Genomic DNA, 27,691 nt, shown 5'->3' on the forward strand with positions numbered 1-27,691 from the left:
GGTTCAAAGAGGGAAATGTAAGATTTTTGGTGAAGGAAAAAACCCCTGGAATTTAAGAAATTCCAAGAAATTTTAAGAAATAGATATTCTGATGGGGAGACTGAACAACTAACTTGGATTGATGTTGATAAAGGGCAAAACACTGAAGATGTCAAGAGGGAAATGTAAGATTTTTGATGAAGGAAAAACCCCTGGAATTTAAGAAATTCCAAGAAATTTTAAGAAATAGATATTCTGATGGGGAGACTGAACAACTAACTTGGATTGATGTTGATAAAGGGCAAAACACTGAAGATGTCAAAATCCAAAATAAAAACAGAAACTGCAAGAAATACACATCATAGACACATACAAGTGGAGAGAACAGGTCAGTTAATTGGTGTAGACCCTTGGTCAGCATTTTCTCTCTTTGTAATTACAGTACATAATGTTTTATCACACTTTGAGAGTGCTTCATAACTGATTAATTACAGTACTTATGAAATTCAATCATTATTATTAGTAGCCAGCTTGTTACAAATGTCCAATAAAGACTACATTAGATGAATAACTATGGAGACTTAGTGAGAAGGTGATTGATGTTCATAGAACTGTGCCCCAGCAGAAAATCAAGCCTTGGGGTGGAACACAATTGGCGAGACAAAAAAGACGTTCTTACAAATGAGATAAAAGCGGAAACAGTAATTGTGAATATCCAGCATCCACTTCATCAGAGGTGTCAGCTGTGGCTCAGTTCATAGCACCCTCGCCTTTGAATCAGAAGGTTGTGGGTTCATGTCCCACTCCTGGAAACCAAGAACTGTGAATGTACTTGAAAGAGTTACAATCTGTGACTGTTGATAACTCGAAAGAGTTACAGCATTTGTGTAAAATTTGTAATGAACATACAGGGATAAGTCATGAATAGACAAATAGAGGAAGAGGCACATGTGAAGAGGGGTCCAAGGAATTAAAAGCTTCTTAAAATTGGGGGGGGAGAAAAGCTCGTTAGAATTAACACCAATAGATAAAACTGATACCGGACGTATGTACAATGTTTAATCAAATGACAACTTTCCAACAGTCTCTGCCACGCCCGACTATTCTTTATATATAATGTAAAAGAAACAGAAAATTCTCAGCAGGTCTGGCAGCCTCTGAGGGCTATAGAGGAACTGCTGTTTCAGGTCCTATTTCCCTCCCGTTATTTCAAGCTTGTGGTAGTGTTGAATGGGTCATTAAAAGGTGAAACATGCAAGAGCCCAACTCCAACAAGTTGCTAGTTGCTCCCACTTATTAATATTTGCAAACGCGTGACGCTCATTTACTTGGAAACCAGTCTGTTTATTTGAAATTCAAGGGCTCCTTCAGGGACAGACAGAGGACGGAAATCACCTGCCTGCTCTTATTCCTTGTGTTTAGTGGCTGTTTGAAGCTGGTTTTACGGAAGGAACAAACCCCTAGTTACAGTTAAAAATAAATAAATAGGAAAAAGTGAACCAACCTTCAGCAGTTTACATGAGGCTACTTTTTGTTTCATGACTGGATTTGATTGGTGAGTGTGTGGCTACACTGAGCCAATCAATGCTGCCTGTCTAGTGATTGACAGGTTATGACCACGCCCCCGCATGTATCAAAGCGCAACGCCCATTTCTGGTTGGTGGAGCTGTTGAACGACAGGCGGGATTCCCGCCGCGCATGGGAGGGAGCTGCGTTGTGATTGGTGCGTGTCTGTGATTGATGGGGGCGTGGGTCCCGCCCCTCTCCCCCGAAGCCCCGCCCCCTCCCTCACCTCCCTCCCTCCCCCCTCCCCGTCTCCCTCACTCCCCCCCTTCCCCAACTCCCGGCCCCTCCACCACCACCGCCGCCGCCGCCGCTGCGGAGCGACAGGGACGCGGACCCCGGGCTCTCGTTGGCTCCACTCTCTCGGCGATGGCGACTGCGGCAAGGGCGCTGCTCTCCGCCGCCCTCGGCAGCACCCGGACGGGGGCCGGCACCGGCTTCGGCGGGCTGGGTATCAGCAGACAGCGGCAGCCCCAGCGGACGGTGAGTGAGTGAGTGACTGAGTGACTGAGGGGGGGGTGGGGGCGGCGCTGGCAAGAGGCTGGATTAGGGTGTCCACACCCCCCCCCCCTTCCCCCGGCCGGGTGACTCTTCCAACCCGAGCTGGCCCCGCCCTGGGGAGGGGGATATCCCCCACCTGGGGTGTCCCTTGGGAGTGTCTGGCCAACCTGAGGTGACCCCCACCCTGGTGGGGAAGTTATCCTATCCTAGACCCTCCCCTCCCCTCCATGGGGGTGCCTTATCCTCCACTAGTGCTGTCTCTTCACCACCCTCCTCCCCTTTGGTGACCCCTCCAACCTGGGGTGATTCCCCCACCTTGCAGGTTTTATCCTGTTCTTACCCCCTTCCCAGGGTGAGGGGATCTCTGCCCCCCCACCCACCCCTGGGTGTCCCACCACTCTTGATGGGTATCCTGTCTTCCCCCACCCTGGGGTGTTCTCCCTAATCTGAGGTGACCCCACTGCACCCTCCCCCCCCCCCCCCCCCAACCTGTTATCCTATCCTTATTCCACCCCAACCACCACCACCATGGGGATGTCTACCCGCCCTGGGAGAGGGGATTGTCCTCCGCCTTGGGTGTCCAACTGCCCTTGGAGCCTTGGAGGAAGGTGTCTTGTCTCCCCGCCCCACCCTGGGCCACTCTGTGAAGAGGGGGGAGAAGCAGTGATCTGGGGGGAGGGGGGAGGGGGGGGCAGGAAAAAGGAGAGGGGATTCGCTCCACTGCCCTACAGCCTCTGCTCCTTCAGACAAAAAGCTGTGTGGGGCGGGGGGTGGCGTGTTGACTCTGCAGGAGTCAATTTGCTCCCCTTTCGCAAAGAGGCAGTTCCCCCTTTGGGCTGGCCCAGGTAGGTGACTCATCCTCCAGGAAGCACCTTGACTCTGCCAACCTGCCCCAGGACACAGCAGGCCCTGGGTGCATGGGGGGGGGTTAAAAGCTTTGATGCCCCCTTTTTAAGGAAGAGAGCAACTGGGAACCCTGAGCAAAAAGTGGGTGAGGGGAAGTGAGTGCACTTCCCTGGGCTGGGAGCTGGAGAGCGAGAGAGAGAGAGAGAGAAGCATGCAATAAGGCAGGAAGGAGACAGGGGAGCTGCTGCAGGGCCACCTAACATTTGACTTGAAAGACATGCAGCTGTTCTGTTGTAGAAATATCATAGGAAATGGCATTGACACTGTTTAGCAACAGAATTTACAGCCAGGAGTTTGACACCAGCCGTCACCATGCCTCTCCCCACACTGGCTGCAATGTGAAAGCCAAAACTAGTGTTCAGCCCTTGCCTCAAGTGGATGCCGTGAACTAGCCGTGTGTGTGTGTGTCTGTGCAGAGTGCAGCCTTCAGGCTTCAACAGGACTTTGCTGCAGTAGTTCAGCCTTGTGTTTGTTAATAAAATGCTGATGTTTAGCGACCTCATGGTGCAGGGTGCAAATGTGGGCTTCCTCTGAATGATGGTGAGACTTACCAATCCACTTTAGAATGGTGTGAGTTAATGCCCTTTAAGGCAAATCCTCAGATTCAATTGATGCTGGACAGCAATCAGCCCCCCACACAACCCCCACCTTTGGATAATGTTAGCAGAAAGGATGAGCTGTTCATCTGCCTAGGTTGAGGATGGTGTAGGGAAACGCGATGCAGAAAGGGCAAGTAACCTCTTTGAACTTTCTAGGCAACAGTTGGACCAATTGCCCAGTGAGACTCTGAAGTCCCACTGATCCGAAAGATACCAGATTCAATCCTTTGGTTACCTGATCTCGGGAGGGGGGGGTGTGGATAAATCAGTCAAGGGTTCTTGGTCGCGCCTGCTGGGAGTGTACATTGTATGGACCTGCTCAGCTCCGAAATCGCTGCATTGTCAGGATGCCCCGCGGACCAGAAGTTGCTCCCGCTTGTGAAACTGTACCCCAGCACCAAGTCAACAACTTGGGCAAGGGAAGAACATTGAAATTTGTGTGTTTTTCTCTCCTGTGGGTAGAATCAAAATGTCAATACTGCAATCACAAAGTTAGGAGTGTATTTATGATGAGTAGCAGGTGGACATATTTTATTCCCATCCAAGGATTCCTGAACAAAGTTGTGAATGAGTTATAGTTAGCTTAGTGTGTCATTGCTCTTCAACCTGCATCTGTCCATGTCACATGTTGGGTGACTACTCCAGATCCCGTATGCATTTTAGATGTTAATTAGGAACCGACTGGTTCATACTGTTGCACCCACTATTCTTCAATGTGGTATCTCCTTGAAGAATCTTTCCTGTTACCTCATTACTAAGGATTTGTAAACACTATCCCAGTGCAGTGTTTCCGGAGTTATTCCCTGTGCATGGAAAATGCATCAGTAAAGAGCTGAACAATATATACATGTCTTCTGCCACCTATATTTTGCAACATTTTATGAGCAAGACAGGGTAGTATGGAGGGTGCTTTCTGCTGATCATTGCTGGTTTAAAAAAAATTGTGAACATATTGCCTCTGGATTTAAGATTATGTAGGAGAGTAAACAATGGAACTATGGCTTGTTCCTAGAAATTTAGCCAAGCAAGAAGATTATGCTTGTGTTTACTCATGTTCAGCATTGCGATTACTATGGTTCGGGATCATGCTGAATCGGAGGAAAATAGACGATGCAGTCATAACCCTGTGGTTTTCCTAGAACGCTACTTGGGTGTACTACCATGTTCTGATTGCCTTGCTTCGTTCAGGATATTGACATTGTGTAAGAGGAAGAGTAAGACGGTAACTGACAGCTTCAACTAATGCACATTCACTTAAATATTAATAAACGCATTGTAAAATGAATGTGTAGGACAGGCAAACTATCATGAGACAGCATTACAAACATGTAATGATGTTGTTTAAAATATTTATAAGGATAATGATAAAGGTTTTATATGCCTTGAGAGAGGATGGAGGGAGCAGCTGTTTAAGTTACTTTAGAGATTGCGATGTATTATACACTGTAAATGATCAAATGATTTATTTACTGAGTTTGTGGATAAAAGAAATGAATGTTTTCTGCCACAGATGGGATGTAGCATTGAGTTCTACTAGGCTGCACAAAGAAGTGTGGTCCATTGTGACTTACGCTGTCGCCATGGGTCCCATTTACATGTCATCTATTGTGGAATGGATGCTGATTTGCATTGTATACTCCACCCTTGAAGGAATATGTCCTACATGACAATGCTTGTGAAATAATTAAGAATTTATTGAAATAATAGGGTGCTAACCCATTCAGCCCCATTTTATCTTCCTTGGCCTCAGTTCAAGGCTTTTTTTGTTGGAGCTAGTATCTGGATCAGCCTGTAGATCCTTCCACTATGCCTAATGCCAGGCAATAAGTGTGGGAGATTTCCTGGTCAACGTTGCAGAAGGCAACGGCAAACCACTGCAGTATTTTGCCAAGCGTAATCATGAGCCAATCCAATGGAGATCCATGGTTGCCAATGCCCTCTTTTGTCATGGTACCTGAAGGAGGAGGAGGAGATTTTGGATAAAGCCTGATGGAAATAAATTGGCAAGGCCAGGCAGATTCTGTGGAGAGAGAAACCAAGTTAGTGTTTCAAGTCGATGATCTTTCATCGGAAAGATCTCTCCTCATCACCTTTTTAGGGATGTTGTCTAATGCTGTCTGTTTTCTGACTTGATCGCAATTTTATAATTAGCAAGTGGTGAAGCACAAAGAAGTTGCAGCACGAAGATAACCAACTTCCATTAGGAAAAGGAAGATTGAAGAACACGCCTGGAAAAGAGTTGTAAGCTGACCTCTTCCTGGGAGAGGCTGTCTGCTGGGGTAAGAGGTCCTTCAGCAGCACATTTCAAACATGTAGCCTCTACCACCTAGAAGGACAAGGGCAGCAGGCACATGAGAACACCATAATCTAGAACTTCCTGTCCAAGTCATGCACCATCCTGACTTGGAAATATATCTTTGTTCATTCAGTGTCGTTGAGTGAAAGTGCTGGAACTCCCTGACAGCACTGTGGGTGTTCCTATGGCACTTGGACTGCAGCTCACCAGCACCTTCTCCAGGGCTATTGGGGATGGGCAATAAATGCTGGCCTAGCCAGTGACACCCACATCCCATGAATGAATGTTTTAAAAAAAAAAGTTATCTTTTTGTGTGGATCAGAGCCGCACAGTTTCAATGGAGTCTGCACTTGAATGCATTCCAGACATTATTGTGTACGTCAATGATTTGGAAACTCTTCTGTGTGATGAGTGCCTTGTGCGCATTCATATCTTCTCGGCAGAACCCTCCCCACCCCATAACTTCTGCCTAAAGGATGACAATCTTTTCATTACAGAAGATAATTTTTACCTGTGCTGCTGAAGGATATAGAGTCCCTGGGAGAAGTAAAGAAAAGTTTTATTAGACGGATGGCAGAGCTGAGAGTTTATACCTCTCCAGAAAGGTTGAATGGGCTGGGGCTCTTTTCTCTAGAAAGGTGGAGAAAGAGGGGGGTAACCCTGTTAGAGAGCTTTAAAATTACAAAGGCCTTTGATAGAGGTTAGGCAGGCAATACTAGAACTGGGGTCCATAACTATAAGGTAGACATTAATAAATCCAATAGGGAATTCAAGGGAAACTTCCTTATCCTGAGAGTGTAGAACTTGCTACCACAGGGAATACTGGGATGTGGATAGCATTGTTGCATTTAAGGGGAAGCTGGATAAACATGAGGGTAAAAGGAATACAAGGATATGTTGATGGGGTGAGATGAAGAGTGGGAGAAAGCTCAGGTGGAACATAAACAGCAACATGGACCAATTGGCTCGAACGGCTTGTTTCAAAGTTGTAGGTACTACGTAGCTATGGGCCTGAATCATCCCAGGAGCGGCAGCCACTGTCTGATTGCCAGTCCACTGCTACTTTTCTCCGGAGCTCCGCATTTTTGGTCAGGACTTCTGATCCCAGATTCTCCAGAAACGTGGAGCAGACAGTCCCTCGAGGAGGTTCAGAGTAGAGCCGAATCGTCGGGGGAAGATGAGCCACACCTTTTATGGCACTAGCTTCCATATTCTGAGTTTAAATGTTCCAAAGCTGCTGTGAAAAGCTACGGAGCCAAGATAAGTGGGTGAGGGGTAGGGTGGGTGAGGGGTAGGATAGTTGGCGGGTAGAGTGGCATGTGGGTCGGGTCGAGAGGGGTTGCCGGGTAGGGGGCTAGTCCGGCTGGTTTGAGGGGGGAGTCAAGGTGGGGAGAGAGTCGAGTCGGGGGTGTGTCAGGTTGGGTCAGGGGTGGGTGGGAGGGGGTGGATTCGGATATTGGGGGCCAGTCGGGCCATGGGGGGTGGTTGGTCGAGGTGGGTGGGAGTCGAGGCGTGGTGGTGGTCAGTGAGAGTGATTTGGGTGCTCTGTTGTGCAGTTACCCAGGCGTTAGCCTATATTTTAATCTGCCTAATGTTTCCTGAGTACGTTGGAACTGTCCAAAATCTCTGACTCTAACTCTGAGTTGGAGACTTTTTCAGAGGGTCCCAGGGAGATGGGGAATTGCCTGTCAGAAGCTCAGAGTTTCCAGGCAATTCCCACAGAGCCAGTGTGATGGGGCTTCCGAAGGGCCCCAATGTGTATCTTTGGGAGTGCATCCAGTCCCCAATTATCCTGGGACCAGCAGATCTGGTCCCTTAATGTGTGTCGGAAATGTAAAAATGACAGGTATAATGAAACTCATGCAGATCCTGCTAGGTTCTGACACACAAACTTGGACAATCAGAAAGTTTTGTTTTAAATGGTAAGCGGGGAATGGTAAACACCCAACAGGCTGTTTGAGAATTAAAAATGAGAACTATGCAGTTGCCAGGGGTTCATTGAGATGAGAACGGAGGGAGACTCTGGTTGTCCGTTACTGTCACTCTGCTGAATCTAGCTGAAACAGTATTGATAGTGAATATGGAGCAGATTGTTCAAAATTAAACATTTCATGGAAGATTATAGTTACCATAGAATTACACAGGAAGAGGCCATTCTGACCATGCCAGTTACCCAGTCTAGCCTAACATCTGAGTAACTGTTTCACACCTGCCTCTGCCCATCTGACTTCATCGAAGCTATCAGCAGATCCTTCTAAAATGTGTCCTCAGTTTTATAAAAAGCTGCCTATCAGAAAGCTGCAAAAAAAAAAGGCTTCTGGGTGTTAAGGAACATTCGCGAATCATTGTGAAAGGCATTTTTGTAGACAATACGCGTCTTGCATATCAATAATCTCTCCTGTGAAATTGAGATTGTCCTTCAATGTGAGCAGAATATATTGGGGGAATCAAATGTGGCACCGGTTTGATTGACATTGACAGTTTGTTTCTCAAAGACTGCAGCTCAGGTCAAACACAGTATCTTGAGGGACTCTGAAGAACAGTTCCTTTGCTCTTTGCTGGGGTCGTGGGAGAAGCACTTGCTGGAGAAAGTTGCAGATATGAGTAATGGATAATAAAACCTTAGGGTAATGACCCTAATGTCACATCCATCATAATATAGCCATGCCTTGCTTGGCTGATCTTTCGTTTTTAACAATTTCCCCAAATGTTATAAGTCAAAATAGTTATGCACTATGATTAATGGTTGCACATATGTTTGTTAAGGGCTGTTCTTGAACTCTGAGGATTAACTTAATTTTTTATAAGTGGGAAGTCGTGAAGTTAACAGGTAGCTCCGATATTTTAACATTTTAAGGGCTTATTAGGGGGCGAGTGTACTGAGTGTGGCAGGGAGAATGCAGTCTGATCATAAAAAAAAACAGGAGCAGGAGTAGGCCATTCGGCCCCTCGAGCCTGCCCCACCATTCAGTAAGGTCATTGCTGATCTGACTGTAGGCTCAACTTCACTTTCCTGCCTGCCCCCCATATCCCTTGATTCCCTTGTCGATCAAAAATCTGCCTAACTCAGCCTTGAATATGTTCAATGACCCAGCCTCCACTGCTCTCTGAGGAAGAGAATTCAGAAGTCTAATGACCCTTTTTAAAAAAAAATCCTCCTCTTCTCTGTCTTAATGAGAGACCCTTTATTTAAAACTGTACCCCCTAGTTCTATTCCTAGTTGATGTGTAAGCACTTCTCTCTACCTCACCCTGCAAATGAAGGGAAGTTACTGAGAGACCCTGTCTTCTGAAAGGTGAGGTATTATTTTTATCCTCTAACTGTAGTTATGTAGAGATCCACCATGCTGGTTTCTGAATTGAGGGGTGGAGGCCCTGGTGATGTACATGACATGGGAAGCAGTATGGTCAGGTGTATTCATATAAATGACGTACAACAGTATACTCACATAAACGGAAGTTCCCTGACAGTATAACTCAGGTCTGTTTCACGCACTACAGATGTTGCGGTCAACTGAGTAAAACTTCAGCTTGGACACCCTACAGTCCATTTTTGGCACAATGACCTGCATCAATACTAAGAACACCATTCATTTTTTATTTTGCTCGTAAGACCAAATAATGAGGTTTCTTGATACTTTGAGTACAAGACTGGCCCCGTGACCTAAAACATCCCAGGTAAGCCCCCACTTTACATGCCAGGAAAGGGAGTTAGCCATGTCCATCAGCACCTCCACCGACTGCACCATGGGGTGATCAGACCAGGGCTCCTTTCACATTGGAGCCCGGTAAGGGAGGAGCAGCATTCGCCTCAATACAGTAAGGGAGGCTTGTCGTCGGAGTTGGGAGTGGTGGGTTTTATGATGCTGGTGTTGAAGAAGGGATTGCTTTTTGAGACTTGTTCAGTTTTCAATATTAAACAATTTTGAGACGATTTGAGAGAAAAAAAACTAAGCACAATTTTTAACGAGTTGTAAGTTTTAATGAGCTTATAGGTCGAAAGGATTAGAGATTAAAGAAATAAAGGCTTGCATTTAAATGGTCTCTTCATAGCCTTGTCATGTTCCAAAGCACTTTACAGCCAACGTATTATCTTTTGAAGTCTAGTCATTGTTGTAATGTTATGGTGGGAGGATTGACTGGTATCAGGTTATTTGCAGCGAAATCCCTCTCTTCTTTGGATTTACTGTGCCAGTTTTTCAACTGGGACTTGGTATTTGATGTCAACAATAAACTTGATAGATAATACAACTGGGGAGAAACATGATAGCAGAAAGGATGATGTATATTTTTAATATCTCATTTCAGACAGCTTTTGTACTTTGAGCTGTCCACTACTCAACTTCCTTCATACCTAAAATGAAGAACAATTTCAGTCCCATGGTGCAGCCATGCCAACTGTTTGGCAAGACCTGCCTTTGCACCCGTGGTTGGCCCGTGTTACTAATTTTCCATTTGTGGATGGCACTCCAGGGCCTTCAATGCATTTGGACCCTCGTGATATAGCAAATATCCAAAGGAACTTCACAGATAGGAATTGGCAGCAAAGAGGATGAGAGTTAGGAATTCTAACTAAGGGCAAGGCCTGGAAAAAGCTTTTAGTGAGGGAAAAGGGAGAGTGGTTTTTGCGCAATATGCGAAGAGCCAAGGGGACTGGAGTAGTGTTGGGAGTATAGTTAGGGTCGGGGTGGAAAGGAGTGTACACAAATGGCCAGGTTTGGAAAACTGATGGGTACGTGCAGGAGGTGGGGGCTGAAATGTGAGGCAAGACCACAATGTTGGGTGTTAAATGCTGCAAAGTAACATAAAGCTTGAGAAATTTGAATTCCATGCATTATATGGAGGCCAGGTTTTCCCACAAGAGACCAGGTGGGTAGACTTGACCTTGAGTGTACCCTTGTGGCACATGTTGGAGTTTAAATAGTCATCTGCTTACCCTCTTGTTCAGGAACTAGTGTCCTGGGGGAGCTAATAGAGAGTGAGGCTTTAATTCCATGTTTATTCCTTCTTCATTCTGGTTTCTCGGGCCCTGTACGTATATGTTTGACGAGGGCTATTTTCCTAAAAAAAATACTTTACTCATAAAATTTAAAGTACATTTCAAAACGTTTTGACTTGAAAATGACAAAGTACAGTAAAATTCAACTTGTCTCCATACAGCATATTCCACTGAGGTGCCTCAATACAATGTCAAATTCCAATTGACCCCAACTGCTTGTACCTTGATCCCAATAGGGGTTGTGGCCTACAGTTTGAGATCCCCTGCTCTACCACATTGTTATTACAGAGAAGTAACCAGTTAATAGTATCATAATGAAGACTAGTCCAGGTCTTCTTTAATTTGCATCTTAGTGTTCTGATATTTACAATATACACTCCATGCGAGGCACTCAGCTTAAAGGCCAAACAAGTTGAAAATTACAGAGTGTGCAATGGAATTCAATTTTCCACTCTTGAGGTGCTTCAGTGCAATTTCAATATTCTTGATATTTACAATACACCTTCCTTGTCAGGTGTACGGCCGAAGGGTTCTACGCAGTTTCTAGCCCCTCGGTGCACTATGGCTTAAAGGATTTAGACAGACTTACAACCGACCTCCAGAGCCTGCTAAAAGCTGATCAGAACCAGTTCTGATGGGACACATGAGAGCTGTTCAGGACAAAGCTCCTTCCAGTCCTTCTCACTGCACCGCTTTCAACCATTAGTTGTCGTAACCTTGATGCAGACCTTGGACACCTGTTGTGAATAGATTAAGTTCTCTTTCATCTTTGACACCATTTGCAATGCTCAAACGCATTGCTGCATTGCAGTCCCTCCTTGCTAATGTGTGCAATAAATTTCAGCAATTTCTTACCCTCCTGTGTTGCGCCAGTGCTGATCTAAATGAGTCTGGATGGCACACTAAGCTGGGTGTTAGAGATTGCCAAAGTGCAGTTTAATGAAGACTAGGACACGTGACACTATTAACTGGGTACTTCTCTGTAATACCAGCAGCATGGTAGAGCAAAGGTTGCCAACCTGTGGGTCATGACCCCTAGTGGGGTCGCGAGCTCTGAGGCAGCAAAAGCGGCTGTGGAGCGGAGACCGAGATTCGACAACCCTGGGATTGGCTGCGAGGCCTCTTTGAGTGTGCACGATTTTTTCCCCCTGTGGGCTTAGCCCAATCCAATGAACTCTTGAGGCCTGAGCACTGACACCAACAGAGTCTGCAAAGTGGGACGCGTCTTTAGTTGGGTTTTTTTGTGCCTGTATCCCTGTTGTTTTAATCCTCAACCACCTCAACAGCTCTTTTCCTCCCACCCCCTGCCCCTGCAATTTTCACTATGGAGTCACGCCAAGTGTCGCATTAGAACAAAGTTTGGGAAGCGCTGTGGTGGAAAATGTCTTCATTTTAAATGACTGGTTGACTAGGCAGCATACTCCTTTGAAGGAGATTCAAATTTGAAGAGTTCCATTTATGTAAATAGGCATGCTTTGGTACTTGTGCTTTGATATAGAATTTAGCTTGTTGCGTGCTGTGTTTTAATTGCATGTGCATAAACATTACAGTCACATTGACTAGGTATGTCTTGGACCAGCTGGAAATTGAGCCTTCCTGCAGAACAGCAACTGAAGAGGTTATTTTTGTGGCCTGTCATTTGAGCAACATTAGGGAGTTTGGCGGGTCGAGTTCCTGTGTTGAACACTCGGACTTCTGCTTCTGCTGTAGGTGTAATGAGAAATAGAGTCCAGGAATATGAATAATAAGTTCTCTGAACAATACACAGCAAATCACACAACTTGAAAATTTCAACTTTTTGCCATTTGATTGAGAATTTGACTTTTGTTTTTTGTATAATGTATAGTCTACTCCCCACCCCACAAGATATTCTATCCGTGGAATAAAGGGAACAGGTGGATAATCTAATTCGAGGCCTTTCCCAAGGGTGTTGTCAGGCAAATATTGTAATTACATTGAGCTCTGTTGACTCACCAAACAATTTATGTTTTAAACAACCAACCTCAACGATATGAAGCATCTCTCCCATTGGCGTGGCTCCAATCAAAATGCACATGTCATTGAAAGCCATATGCCACTCCTATTAATTCTGGTCATTAATTCAGCTGTTCAGTAGATTCTCTCAAACAGATATCTTGTATACGTGTAACCTCAGAAGTTTTGAAGACGCAATCTGTCTTCAAACACAGAATGCATTAGGCAGTGAAATTCTGTCCCCTTGCGCGTCCCTGATTTTCATCGCTTCACCATTGACAGTCTTTAGCACCCTGGGCCCTAAACTCTGGAAGTCTGGCTTTGTTTGCTCATTTAAAATGCTCCTTAAAAGCTACCTCCCACTTTTGGCCAAGACCTTGGCCTCCTTAAGTGGCTCGCTGTCAAATTTTGTTCGATAATGTTCACATATAGTACCTTGGAATGCTTTGCTACCTTAAATATATAATACCTATAAATGTACTATATAAATGCAAGGTGTCATTGACAGATCATCAAAAACAATCGGAGGTGGTTCTACCTCTTCTCCTTTCACATCAATAAAGACAGGTGTGGCAGTAAAACCTGGTAGTAATTGTGCTGAAATGAGGAAAGCAGCTCGTACCTTCAGTACAGGTTTTGCTTTGGACCGATCAGGTTATCTTGGACCCCTGCATTGAGCTGTCAGTTTACACTGCACAAATGGCACTTCCGTCAGCTGCTTCCCCTTCCCACACTCAGCTCCTCCTTAGTCAGATTCTTTGAATGGGTCAGTGCTCAGTGCCAACTGGCACTTCAAACAGCCAAGCTGCTCACTTCTTTAAAGTGGCCAATGGCGTGATGCTGGTGGATCAGTCAGGTACGGCCAAAGTCGACATTAGTACTGGATTCAATTCAACAGTGGCTGCATCTACTTCCATTGTGTTATCTTAATGCATGCCACAGCCAGACTGCAAAACAATAGTTTTGAGCAAATGAAAAATAACTTGAGTATTTCAGTCATCCCGAATAAATATTTGATGCATTTGTCATTTATAAATAAGTTGGTTTCAAGTTGTGGAGAAAGTTGACTCATCAAAATGATTTTAAAATACCGTAGTTTCCTCAGGAGACGTTTCAGTTGCAAAGACTAGACCTGTAATTTGGAGCCTTTTTATATGCACCTTTAAATTAAGTTGTACGTGTTTAGGGTTATCCATAACTGTCATTCTTTCCCACAGTACAAGTTATGTAGATGTGATGGGTGTCTTTGTTGACCTGCACGAGGGAAATAATGAACAAAGCTGTTCTGTTTCTATCACTCAAAAGTTTGAGCTGAATGTCCAATGAAGATTAAATAAAACAAGACGAAAGATGTGAGATCAAAATTCAAATATAGATTTAGGCACGAAAAGAGCTGTGGTAGTTGTCCCCAGCATTGGAACATTGTTGGGAATCGAAACGCCAATGTTAGGATTAACATTCAAGTCTCGGCTTGTTAGCATGCTGACATTTGATGAGTTGTGATGGAGTTATAGGTGGAGATGGCATAGTGCCACTGTCGCTGGACTAGTAATTCAGCAAATCCCCTGGGGGCCGGATTCAAGTCCCAACATGGCAGATGGTGGAATTTAAATTCAATTAATAAAATTTGGCGTTGAAAGCTATCCTCAGTCACGGTGACCGTGAAGCTGTCGTTAAAAACCCATCTGGTTCACTAGTGTCCTTCAGGGATGGAAATCTGCTGCCCTTACCTAGTTGGGGCCACATGTCCAGGTCAACAGCAATGTGGTTGACTCTAAGTGCCCTCTGAAATGGCCTAGTAAGCCACTCAGTTCAAGGGGCAGTTAGGGATGGGCAATGAATGCTGGACTTGCCAGTGACAGCCATGCCCCACAAAAGAATAAATACAAAAAAAAAAGGTGCAGTGAGGAAAGTTTTTTGATCAAGTTCCCGAAAGGAAGAGACTCAAGGAATGCAAATACTAAATATTTTTTTGTAAGTCTATAATTTGGGAGCAAAAGACTAGATTAATATTAGACTAAATTGTTTGTGAAATCTGGAAATAAAGCAGCACTGAAGCTTGAAGCCTGGACATGAGAATAAAATGAAAATTGTTTCCAGAATTAATGCTCTGGCTTGTGACCCTTGCAAAATACATCAACATAATCGTGCATGTTTGTAGAAACATAGACTTCAACCGTTAAAACCATTCTGTGTCTTAAGAATTATTACAGCTACATTGTGTGCAGTGAGAGGGTGAAGCGTTTGCCCACAAATCTCAAACTACGAGCAATTAATTGATGGAGACAAATTCCTTCCCTTTGCACCATCGCAAATAACCAGTTTCTTTAAGACAGCCTCTCTCTGTCAGCAAACCTGAGAACAGTCAAGATCTTTGTTTAAGCTTAGCAGGCTGAGGCTGGGCGATGGGGAGCAGAAGGTGAGCCTAGAGCATCAACAGCATTGGCAAATGTCATTAACTTGGAAGGGTCTTTGAAGAGAGGAAGGCCTTTGCTCACAGGATTTCCTGGCATTTGTTAAACCCTTTGTCTCCTGCCAGCTTCTTTTACTATGACACTAATGACTTGCATTTATATAGCACCTTCAAGCGAGAAAAATGCCCAAGAGATTCGGAGAAGGGAAATGGGACAAAATGGTCGACATTGCAGCATACATACGCGTGCATCAGCCTGGAGTAGATTTCTCAGCCCCTGTTTGGGTTTCGGGGCCAATCCTCATTAGCATGTAGCAGAAATAAGAATTCCAAGGCAGCCCAGAGGATGTTATTACAGTACTACATACTCGATTGGAATTGACAGGAGCTTAATGTGAATGATTGCAACACTGGAGTTTAAATTACACATGCTTTTAGGGTAACTTAATATCTTCCGTGAGTTGAGGAGTGTTGTAGGGAAATTCGTGGTTTAGATATCCAGCTTAAATGCTTTGTTGCTATGGCGAAAATAATTGATTCATCAGCCAGGAATAACCGTTTTCACATCCCTGTGAAGGGTTTATTGTCAATCCCACGCACACCGGGCAGGGTATTCAAAAAAAAAATGAAAATTTAATGGCTGAGTTATCTTTTAAATTCAAGGTGGAGCATTGTGTGCTGTATTTTATGAGACAATTTTGACCTTCAGTGTTTGCCAACGAGATTACACATAGAAACCAGATTAATAATTCCATTGCAATCCTGTTTGGCAACTTCCAATATTTTTTTTAATATCAATCATTGTTTGAAATTTTTTTGAAATAGTTTCTTCAAGCCTTCAGTTTGTTATATTTTCATGCTGGCTGTCCTTAGCTAGGCCAGCATTTATTGCCCATCTCTAATTGCACTTGAGCTGATGGTGTGACCACAGTCCATGTGGTGTAGGTACAGGTGTAGCTGCAGCTAGGTAGGGAATTCCAGAAATTTGACCGTCGGTAGAGTGAAGGAATGGCGGTTATACTTACGAATCACAATGTTTTCTGACTTGAAGGGGATACTTGCGCCCGGTTGTGTTCCCACGTTCCTGCTTGTTCTCCTAGGTTATAGAGGGTCACGGGTTTGGCAGGTTTTTGTGTCTGATGCCATCCATCTTGTAAGTTTGACTCAGGTGTCATCAGTCTCCCTCTGAGCCAGAGGTTTTGGGTTCAAACCATGTCCCAGGTACTCCTGGTGTCTAATGGAGACTGATAGGCCAGTGCTGCATCATTGGAGGTACTGTCCTGCGGGCAAGCCATTGCATCTATCATCCATTTGATAGTGGAAAATATCCTTTATCACCATCGGAAGTTCTCCCGGTGCCTTGGTCAACTTTGACCCCTCAAACAATGCCACCAAAAATGAGTTTGTTGGTCATTCATCTCATTGCTGTTTGGGCAGCTTGCTGTGTGCAAAATAACTGCCGTGTTCACCTGGCTAACAATGATCACTGCACTTCAAAGTAACTCACTGTATGTGAAGTGGTTTGGGAGTGTTGCATGAGTTTGTTCTTCTGTGAAGGCTGTTTGTTTGACACTTCCCGTCTCAGCGTGTAGTAGAGCAATGGCAGTTTCCGAATACACAGGAAATACAACCTATGCATTGCAATGGGACGTTACAGTGGAGTTATTGTCTGAATAAAGCACTCGTTTGACTGTCTTGAGCTATAGCCTTCCCAAAGGCCTCAAAGTTATTCTGTAATTATCGCCATTTGAGAGGTGGTTTGAATGCTGCCCTATCGTGTGTTTGACCTCAGCAGTTGTAAACCTTTATAAGGGCTGGTTGTGGTACTCTGCATGATGGGTACGTGGTTTTGAATTACCACAGTGGAATAGAGAAACTATAAAATTGAGCCAATAAAAATTCAAAACAAACTCCAGCAACGAGAAAAGGACAGTGTTGTGGGGCGATTCGACTTCATCCCTAATGTATCAGAAGTGTACCATCCATTAAAATCAATGTTCCCTTATATATCCAATTACTGTTGTACAACAAAGAAAATTCTTCGGCTGGAAGTGACACTACGCCAACCTTAATATGATATCAGGTTACTTTTGTAACTGTTAAGTTTTTGGGTTTTCACCTTATCTACCTCTTGGATCCAGCGTCATGGACCACTCCTGTAAGCAGATCCCATGACTCTAATACCTGGAGGGGACCTTTGCCTGTGCAATCTCTCTCTAATATATCACAAGTCTTGCATGTGTGCACACCTTATCAAACAATGATTAGCTTGTGCAGTGCTTTGTGGCCCTATTTACTTTATTGATGCTTCAGTGCCACTTATTTAGACTTCCCAGCCCAGTGGCACTGTGCCAATGCTGTGTGAAGTACAATTGCCTCTTACTGAAACTGGGGAGAATCATCTGATTTGATCCTCATTGCTAGGCCTGTGAGATCTGTCTGCCTTTTTTAATCCCTGCCTTGCCTGCTCCCCTCTGTCTGACCATAACCCCACTTTAGTTCCCCTGCCTTTTATCCCCAGCCTGTCCCACACTACGATCTGTTCAAATCTGGAAGCCTTAGGCTAACATTACCCCCCCGCCCCCCCCACCCACTCCACTCAACTCCACTCCACTCAACTCCACGACCTGCTCAATCCCACATGGATTTTGGACTTCATATTGCAATCTGTTTTTCTTTCTCCCCTTCATATCAAAGCATTGGGTCAGTTGTCTAGCATATGTGAATATGTTCACGGCTTGCAAGTATTTTACCTGGGCATACAGAGAGAATTTCCAATATGGAACAATGCAGAGGCTCCATTAATAGCCATTAAACAGCTGTGCTGTGTCACCATGCTGATTGGGAAATACCTTTGATTGTAATGAGCTGAACGCCAAAAAGATTTTTTAAAACCCTTAAGATGTTTAGGCAGAGACATAATTAACAATGAAGTGCCACTTAGTTGGTTTACGTCTGCAGTCATTGTTGCTTCTGTTCGCCTCCTTTTGTGACTATTATCTTTGCTAATGTTCTTTTTCCTAATCCTAACGATGAGTGCGGTTGCATTTCTCCGACCCTGCTGAGACCTGATTGTTTCAGATTATGAATTCCAACTCGTGTACCAAAGAGAAACACTCAAACTAAGGGCAGCTGTGTTTTTTTTAGTTTGAGCAACTTTGCGTGGTAATTGGAACCAGAGGGCATTCCTGCACATTGAAAATCAAAATTAATTTGTAGAAATCATTTCACTGAACAAATGAAATGATTTCTGCAAGTGAATCTATGGAATAGAAACCCCAGGAAGACATTGGTGGCTCAAAACTCAAAAATTAGAATATTTTGAGCTACAGTATAGGAGTAAATTGATCATAATAGTGTCGCATATGCTTGTCAGGAACAAGTGACTTTGGGTCTTTAGCTCCCAAAGCTTTCCTCCACTGCAGATTTTCCTCCCCTCATGCCTGGGTCTGTTGTACACTGTTGATCGTTGTGATTAGTGAACAACTCCATTATTGTTGTCATACAACCATCAGGAAATTAGAAGTCGCACTGGGTTGACCTGACCTTTGTCATTTTTCGTCTAGCAACCCTTATGGCTGTAGGCTTGAGGGAAACGTTCAAAAACATCATGACAGATGCATACAAGCCTCAATGGAATTGTGTAAATGCTTTTTTTAAAGACTTGTACTCTTAAACAGAACCTCCCCAGGAAGTTTCAAAGCCTCAGTAGAAATTGTAAATGGTTCTTAGTTCTTGCCTTGCTTAGATGAGGAATTCTGGAAGACCGGTCTGGAACTGCGAGTCATGTCTGTTGCAACTACTCTGGACTTGTGTGTGAATTTGGCTCAGAGTGTGCTCTGCCTCAAGGTGAATTGTTTACCCCTTTCAGTTGATTTTAGGAGCTCTCCTGCATTTATTTAAATCAGAGGTGGATAATGAATCACAAAGTGGTGAAGACAAACTGAAGGCTGTAAATCTGAAACAAAAAGAACCTTTCTAACATTTGCTATTTTTATTTTCATGGTGAAACTTATTCATAGAAGAAAGAGCAATTAGGAGTTGGAGTAGACACAATTGCAAAGTAATAGAGGAGATGGGGATGAACTGATTGTCTATTAACTGGTCTGGTTGCTTTTATGTTTCACTTGAAATAGGTAGATGGCCTGTTTTATTTTCTTGTAATGGTTTTGTGTTCAGTGGTTAGTTTTTATTTTTATACATGGCCGAGAGGACCTTTTCATGCATTCAGCAGTCTATTGGATAGGATGGGTGTGTTTCCCTCTGGAAGGGCTACACATTGTTGGCCTTGAATGACAGTGTGGCCTTTTCCGTATGGATGTGGGGTTGAGTGGTTGTGGGGCTCTGGCTACATTGGCCAGCAGTGGAAATTGTGGCAACACTACATGGGAATAGTGGAGCAGTGGAATATCGTCTTCATATAACGTGGTGCATCCACCTAGATTAAGATTCACAGACGTCCCTTGTAATGTTAAAGAGTAGATACAATTCTTTGTGGAGTTCCACATCAAAGTTGGCGATGCTGAATTGGGGTGTGCTGTTGAGAGAGTGGAGAGAAAGGCACTTCTCAAAAGCTTATTGTCAAAAGGTTATTTTCCTAGTAGCCCTCGTGGCTCTGCATGTTTCTGAACAGGGATGGGATATGTAGTCTGCAGCAGGCATAGAGAAGCGTGTGAGAGCACCGCCAGATTATTCATCTTTCTCCTCTGATGGGGAGTGCCTCGCCTTCCTCTCGTTCAACCCTCGAAGATCTCATGCTGTTTGGGGGGAGCATAAGGACCAACCCCAATTCCCGCTCATCTTTTTCTTTCTGGTTCTTAACTCATGAAATTGTGCCCAATGTTTTCATGGAAGTAAGACAATCATCATTTCTTAAGAGTTGTTTACATTACAGAGCGGTTTTATACCATATCAAAGCTAAAGCAAATGTAGATATTGTTAAGTTACAGAGGAAGCTTGTCACTCTTCAGCCTTCTTGGATCAATGGCAATAATTTGTAAGAAATTTCAGAGCATGAAATGTACCTGAAGGTGGGGGAGCAGAAGAGGGAAGAGTCTCTGATGTATGACAATTAGGCATGGACTCTACATAATGAGCTCCAGAAGCCTTTTCTTGCTTTGACTTGGCTGCATTCCAAGGCACCTGCCATGGTGCATATCACACTTGCAATAGCTGTGTTAATTTACTGATGCCACAGGTGCCTGCAATCCTCTCCTTAAACTTCTCTGCAATTGAACCTTTCCCTTGTACTTTTAAGGCACTCCTTGAAACCTACCTCTGACCAAGCTTTTGGTCATCTGCCCTAATAACCCCTTGTAGGAGGCAGAGTTTAAAAATAAGGGGTCTCCCATTTACGGCTGAGGTGAGGGAGAATTTTTTTCTCTGAGGGTTGTTAGTCTGCAGAATTCTCCTCCCAAGAGAGCAGTGGAGGCAGGGTCATTGAATATTGTTAAGGCTGAGTTAGGTTCTTGATTGACAAGGGAGTCGAAGGGTTATAGGGGTTAAGTAGGAATGTAGTTGAGGCCACGAGCAGATCAGCCATGATCTTATCAAATGTCAGAGCAGGCTCAAGGGGCCATTCAGCCCCAACTCCTGCTCCTAATTCATATGTTCTTGTATGTATGTGTGCCTTAGCCCTGAATTGGGTGATGTGTTGGATAGCCATAAGTAATATATAAGTAATCTGTGATTACTTAGTGCAGAACTGTGACAAAGGATATCTCACATGTACAGTATCCAAATGTGTCTTTGTCTCTTTCTTTCTCCATCCCTTTTAGAACCGGCTGATTGAGCACTGACCAAAGACTCAAACATTGAGACTTGATTGTCTGTTATCTGGATGAACTCCTCTGAGCTGTGAGAGGACTGAGGAGTGGTTTTGTCTTGTAATGGGGAGTGAACTTCTGCCCCATTTCTGGGACTATCAGTGGGTTTCCATAATTAAGGATGTGTGCAGATCTGTTAAGGACATTGTGTTTTCACACTTTGCTGCTGCTTGTGTGATTGCAAGAAGCCTGAGCTCATACTCTACAGTACAGCCGCAGTGAGTTTAGCTAATGGTATGTTTAAATTGTTCAAGTCTGTTAATTGTGTCAAGCTGCCCTTCTGAGGAGTTCTATTGAAAAATAACTTTTAAGCAGTTTTGAAAGTAAAAATTTGTTTAAGTTTTTTTTATAGTTTGTGGTGAAATCTGCTGCATTGTTAAATAGGAACTGAGTCACCTCAGAAGATCATTAAAAGCACCTTATAAATATCTCTACTTTCGAACAGCTGTACATCCTCTGCTTGGTTGGGTAACCACAGATGGCTGAAAATGGTGCTGCACATTGTTTTAGTGAGGAAGTACCATTTAAGGAAGAATTGCTTCCCATAAAATGTCAAGTGTTTGGTCAGTCCTCCCAGTATTGACAGTATTGATATGTCTGGGATGACATTGCACAGGCATGTACCAAAGTTAGAATTATAGAATGATGCAGTACAGGAGAATGCTATTCAACTCATTGTCCCTGTGCTGGTTTTACAATTAGCCCCACTCCCCTGCTCTTTTCCTACAGCTGTGTAATTTTTTTCCCATACATTTATTTAATATTTATATTTATTTATCCAATTCACATTTGAACATTGCTATTAAATACGCTTTCAAGGCAACTCTTCAGTGTTTACCATAAATAAAATGTTTCCTCTGGTCTTTTTTCCCAATCGCCTTTAATCTGTGGCCTCATTAACCCCATCAAAACCATTCTTGATTTTGAACACCTCCATGTTTGACTGTATTACTCTTGTATGGCCTGTTGGCAACTCAAACACTAATAGTTGCTGTCAGTTTGAATTAACACCTCTCCTGCACGTCTTTGTGTCAGCCACAGTATTAATTGGAATAACAAATACAACTCTCAATGGCATAAACGTAACTACTGTGGGGGTCTGACTGCACATGGTCATACCAAACCCATTGAGGTTTGGATATGAAAGGAGGCAGGGAGATGTCAGTGGAGAAGATAACAGAACAAAAATGCAACAATTTACAGTTGTGAGATTGTGGGCTAGGATTTATTTGTAGGCCTGGTTACTACTCAGATTGCAGGTCAAGATCCCTGTGTATTCCACTTCTTTTCCAGTTTAGTTTCATCCCACCTCGGTGATTTCCATGATTCGTACCACTCTTTGCCAAATTCAAAGCACTTCCGGCTGACCGTCATGAACCCCCTCGTTCCAAGTGTCGCTATGGCTTCACCGTGTTATCACCTCCAAGTGTATATCTCACAATCAAATGCTCCTCACTCTCCACCACACCATTGGCAACTGTTCTTCCCAACACCACCATCCTCTCAATCTTAAAATAAAAGCAAAAAACTGCGGATGCTGGAAATCCAAAACAAAAACAAAAATACCTGGAAAAACTCAGCAGGTCTGACAGCATCTGCGGAGAGGAACACAGTTAACGTTTCGAGTCCGTATGACTCTTCAACAGAACTCAGGAAAAATAGAAAAGAGGTGAAATATAAGCTGGTTTAAGGGGATGTGGGACAAGTAGAGCTGGATAGATCCTCTCAATCTCCCTGCCTTGTCACCTCTCTCCCTGTTCCAAAAGCTTCCTTAAGACCCTGCGGAGTGACTTCTGCACCCCCTGTCTTCTGTTTCTTGCCCCCTTTTCACTCCTGCTAAGCTGTCCACTTTTCAGGACATTCCTTGAAACGTACTACTTTGACCAAGCTTGTGATCAGCTGTTCTAAAATCTCTATGTTGGCTTGGTGTCAAATTTTGTTTGATAGAGTGCTTATGAAGTGCCTTGGGATGTTTTAGCACATTAAAGGCCCTTTACTACAAATGTTGCAATTCATATTTTTTTGACTAAGGATCGCAGTATCATTGTACCAGTTTACATGGGTCTAACATCCATGCTGCTAGCGAGACTAGAATGTGCATATGTACCTGCACGTGGCGCAAAATCAGGTAAAAGAGAACAACTTCAACAAAACCTGTCGCTCTAAATTTGGTATTACTGCACGGCCATTCCAGGGAGTTGGATTAAGAACAAAGGAAAGTACAGCACAGGAACAGGCTCTTCGGCCCTCCAAGCCTGCGCCGATCATATTGCCCGTCAACTAAAACATTTTGTACTTCCAGGGTCTGTATCCCTCTATTCCCATCCTATTCATGTATTTGTCAAGCTGCCTCTTAAACACCATTATCGTACCTGCTTCCACCACCTCCTCTGGCAGCGAATTCCAGACACTCACTACCCTCTGCGTAAAAAAACTTGCCCCGTACATCTCCTCTATAGCTTTCTCCTCTCACCTTAAATCTATGTCCCCTAGTAATTGACTCTTCCACCCTGGGAAAAAGCTTCTGACTATCTACTCTGTCCATGCCACTCATAATGTTGTAAACTTCTATCAAGTCGCCCCTCAATCTCCGTCGCTCTAGTGAGAACAATCTGAGTTTCTCCAACCTCTCCTCATATCTAATAACCTCCAGACCAGGCAGCATCCTGGTAAACCTCCTCTGCACCCTCTCCAATGCCTCCATATCCTTCTGGTAATGTGGCGACCAGAATTGCACGCAATATTCCAAGTGTGGCCTAACCAAGGTTCTATTCAGCTGCAGCATGACTTCCCAGCTTTTATACTCAATACCCCTGCCAATGAAGGCAAGCATGCCATATGTCTTCCTGACTACCTTATCCACCTGCATTGCCACTTTCAGTGACCTGTGGACCTGTACACACAGATCCCTCTGCCCGTCGATGCACTTAAGGGTTCTGCCATTTACTGTATAATTCCTGCCTGTATTAGACCTTCCAAAATGCATTACCTTGCATTTGTCCGGATTAAACTCCATCTGACATTTCTCCGCCCAAGTCTCCAACTGATCTATATCCCGTTGTATCCTTTGACAATCCTCTTCACTATCTGCAACTCCTCCAACCTTAGTGTCGTCTGCAAACTTACTAATTAGCCCAGTTACATTTTCGTCCAAATCTTCTATGTATACTACAAACAGCAAAGGTCCCAGCACTGATCCCTGCGGAACTCCACTAGTCACAGCTCTCCATTCAGAAAAGCACCCTTCCACTGCTACCCTCTGACTTCTATGACCAAGCCAATTCTGTATCCATCTTGCCAGCTCACCTCTGATCCCGTGCGACTTTACCTTCTGTACCAGTCTGCCATGAGGGACCTCGTCAAAGGCCTTAAGTACCTCCTCCCTAACTTGTGCTCACAGTTTGAATGGGGCAAGTGAAACACACCTAAATCTCCAGTGCCAAAGGCTCTGATGCGTAATCGCATCAGTGTAAATTGAATTAAAGGTAGGCCTTTCCCAACATAGGAATGCAGTAACTGTTGATCTTGTAAAACCAGTTACTGTGATATCGACAATCTGGTTCCTCCCAAGATTGCTTAAGTACAAAGGCGTGAATGATGCTCACAGGGAAGGGATATAGGTGCAGTTCAAAGTACAGCAGTGCGTGTCAGGAAATCGTCCATCGAGTCATCAACAGTGCTTCTATTTTCAGTCCCAAAAATGGATGTCAGAGAACCTTAGAGGTCCACAAGATTTAATTTAACAGAGAAAGTATGTCTTGAGCACTACTTTCAGGATGAAGTGAAGCAAGTTCACAGTTGTGATGGGCAAAGTTAGGACAAGATGCAAATTATTACCTAGTTTATACAGCTCAGAGACAGGCCATTCAGCTCACCAAGTCTATACCAGTGTTGTCCTCCAAAAACCCTCCTACCCTTCATCAACCCCATCTATTCTATTCCTTTCTCCCTCGTTTTTCTTTAATTTCCCCTTAATACATCTCTTCTATTTGCCTCAACTGCTTCTTGTGACAATGAATTCCACATTTTAGCAAGAAGTTAGGAGTTATGGCTTTACACAGAGCATGAAGAACAGATGGGTTAATTGCTATGATAAAGGTTAAGGTACTGGACTTGAGGAACAGCACAGAATTGATGGGAAGACTGTGGTGTTGGGGTGATTTCTTTTTATTCTTTTATGGGATGTGAGCATCACTGGCAACGTCAGCCTTTGTTGCCCATCCCCAGTTGCCCTTGAGAAGGTGGTGGTGAGCTGCCTTCTTGAACTGCTGCAGTCTGTGGTGTAGGTACACCCACAGTGCTGTTAGGAGGGGAGTTCCAGGATTTTGATTTGCAAGAATACAATCAAATAAGTCGAAAGCTGGTTTCTTCCAAAGTTGTCTTGCGATACCCACACATAATGCATGTTAATGTGACAGCCAACGTGGTACACAGCAAGATCCCACAAATTATAGACCAGTGACATTTTTCAGTCATGGTAGTGGGGGGTGGATTGCTGATCAGGACTCTGGGCTTACTCATTACTTCTCTTCAAATAAGACATCAATGCACTGAGTTGGACCTTGGTTTAACATCTCCAAAGGGCAGTGTTTCCAACAATACAGCTGTGTTTCAATGCTGATTTGGAGTGTCAACCTTGTTTTATACACTGAAGTGGCACTTGAACCTTCTGACTCAGATGTAGAAGTGCAATGCATCAGACCAACAGAATATCTACAGAATAGATTAACCATTAGGATTTCATTACTACTGGTTTTCTTGACCGCGTATGGTTAATCATTGAGGTAGTCTGTGCATGTCAGGTGTAAGTGAATTGCACTTAGAATGTTAATCCTGCTGTGCACTGAAGTATCAATGGAGATGTATCCCACTGAGATGGTGTCCAAAAATGATGACAGTAAGCAAGTTCCTCCAAATTATCAGTTCTCCACTGCTCCTTGTTTCAATCTTTGTCACAAACTCAAACAGACAATAACTTTAATGTTGTCAATTGTGGCATTTTTATCACCACCATTTCTGTTCCATCCTTGAGACAGTCCTGGTTTATGCTGCACTTAACATTGTGTGCAGATGAAATTCTTGGAGGAATTGCCTTAATTCAATTTGTTTGGCAAGTAGTTTCCAACTGGCCTTCAGTCAGATGTGGTCACATGTGATTTGAGCTGAAATGGTGAATTTTATTTATTTATTTTGACATGTATATATTCTGCAATATATCAATTAATTTTTGGTTTTTGCTCTGAAAGGATTAACGCAAATGGCCCATTAGTGCTGTCGGGCAGTCACAACTTTGTGCATTGCTGCATTTAATCTACTCATAAATATAAGATAGCCACTAATAAATCCAATAGGGAATTCAGGAGAAACCTCTTTACTGGAGTGTCGTGGGAATGTGTAAGCCACAGCCGCAAGGAACAGTTGAGGTGTCTTGCACAGATGGTATATAAGGGGAAGCTGGATAAACACATGAGGGAGCGAGGAAGAGGAGGATATGTTGATTGGGTTCGATGAAGAGTGGTGGAAGGAGGCTAGTGAGGGGCATAACTCCAGCAAGGAGCTGTTGGGCTGAATGGCCTGCTCCTGTGCTGTAAATACTATGTAACAGTCAGTGCCATGTGTTCTTAAATTGTTATCGTCTGATCCTGCACAATGCTCTGAAATGTAAGTTAGTGACCATCAAACTATACTGCCTGGCTGACCCTTCCAAATGTTGATGTGCTAGATAACTACTGCCTAATTTCTGAAGGACAACGTCATCATTGCGGCTGTTTTTATTAGTATGCAGTACTGTGGAAAGATGGTGGCGTAGTGGCAATGTCACTGGGCTAGTAATCCAGAGGCTAAGGATAATGCTCTGGGGCCTTTGGTCCAAATCTCATCATGGCAGCTGATGGAATTTAAATTTAATGAATAAATCCAGAATTGAAAGCTAGCCTTAGTAATGGTGACCGTGAAACTATCAGCAGTTGTCATAATGTCAAGGAACTATCATATTTTCCTAATATTATTGTGGGATACTTTAAAGCAGGTGTGTGTGTGTCTAATCTAATTAAACTAGAGATAGTTAGGCTGCAAGGTTTAAATTATCAAAGAAGTGAGGTGTAAACCAGGCAATTGGAGATGAGTGAGCGAGGGGTGAGGTCTCAGCAGGTACGGTGTGAATAAAATTTACATTTTTAGATAAGTGGAGAAGTGTTCAATTTTCAAAGGGACGTGGAAAGTGTTTACAACTGGCAAGATAAATAAAGCAAGGTTATTATGTTAGTTTTTCCCAAAAGTGCTGGCCATAATGATAACGTGAAAGATTGTTATATTCTGGGAAATGTAACTTACAGATCGAAAAGGGCAAAATTTATTTAAAGAAGGATGGAAGGCTGTGTGAAGTGTGGCCGTGTGGGGTCTTGAAAGGTGACTGCGTGCAACAGACTTGGGGGTGGGGTGGTTGGGGGGAGGGAGCCTGTAGCTACCCTGCAAGTGTTTGCTGTTCCAGTAACCAAAGTTGTGTTAAGCGCCTTTGGAATTCCATTGTCCAGTGGGGGTTTGGTAATATTGCCGCATGGCTTCGCTGTAATTACATCTTCCCGCTAATGGAGACACTGTATGCCACCACTGATGGGAGAGACTTTTTACACTGGGC

At 43.8% G+C, this 27,691-nt stretch overlaps 1 protein-coding gene across 2 annotated transcripts in view; it reads left to right on the forward strand.

Moving 5' to 3' along the window:
- Positions 1 to 1,801: 1,801 nt before the first annotated feature.
- Positions 1,802 to 27,691, forward strand: part of mcu (mitochondrial calcium uniporter) — a 141,993-nt gene continuing 116,103 nt past the window's right edge. The window contains exons 1-2 of one of the 2 annotated variants that reach the window (XM_078530960.1): positions 1,886 to 2,025; positions 21,007 to 21,288. In XM_078530960.1, coding sequence (XP_078387086.1) covers positions 21,286 to 21,288 — 3 coding nt within the window. In that variant the 5' untranslated portion in view covers positions 1,886 to 2,025; positions 21,007 to 21,285. Of the gene's footprint in view, positions 2,026 to 21,006; positions 21,289 to 27,691 lie in introns of both variants that reach the window. The other variant, XM_078530959.1, reaches the window with a different exon arrangement.

This window comes from Cetorhinus maximus, chromosome 27, assembly GCF_964194155.1.
Source record: "Cetorhinus maximus chromosome 27, sCetMax3.hap1.1, whole genome shotgun sequence".
In the NCBI taxonomy this organism is placed as follows: Eukaryota; Metazoa; Chordata; class Chondrichthyes; order Lamniformes; family Cetorhinidae; genus Cetorhinus; species Cetorhinus maximus.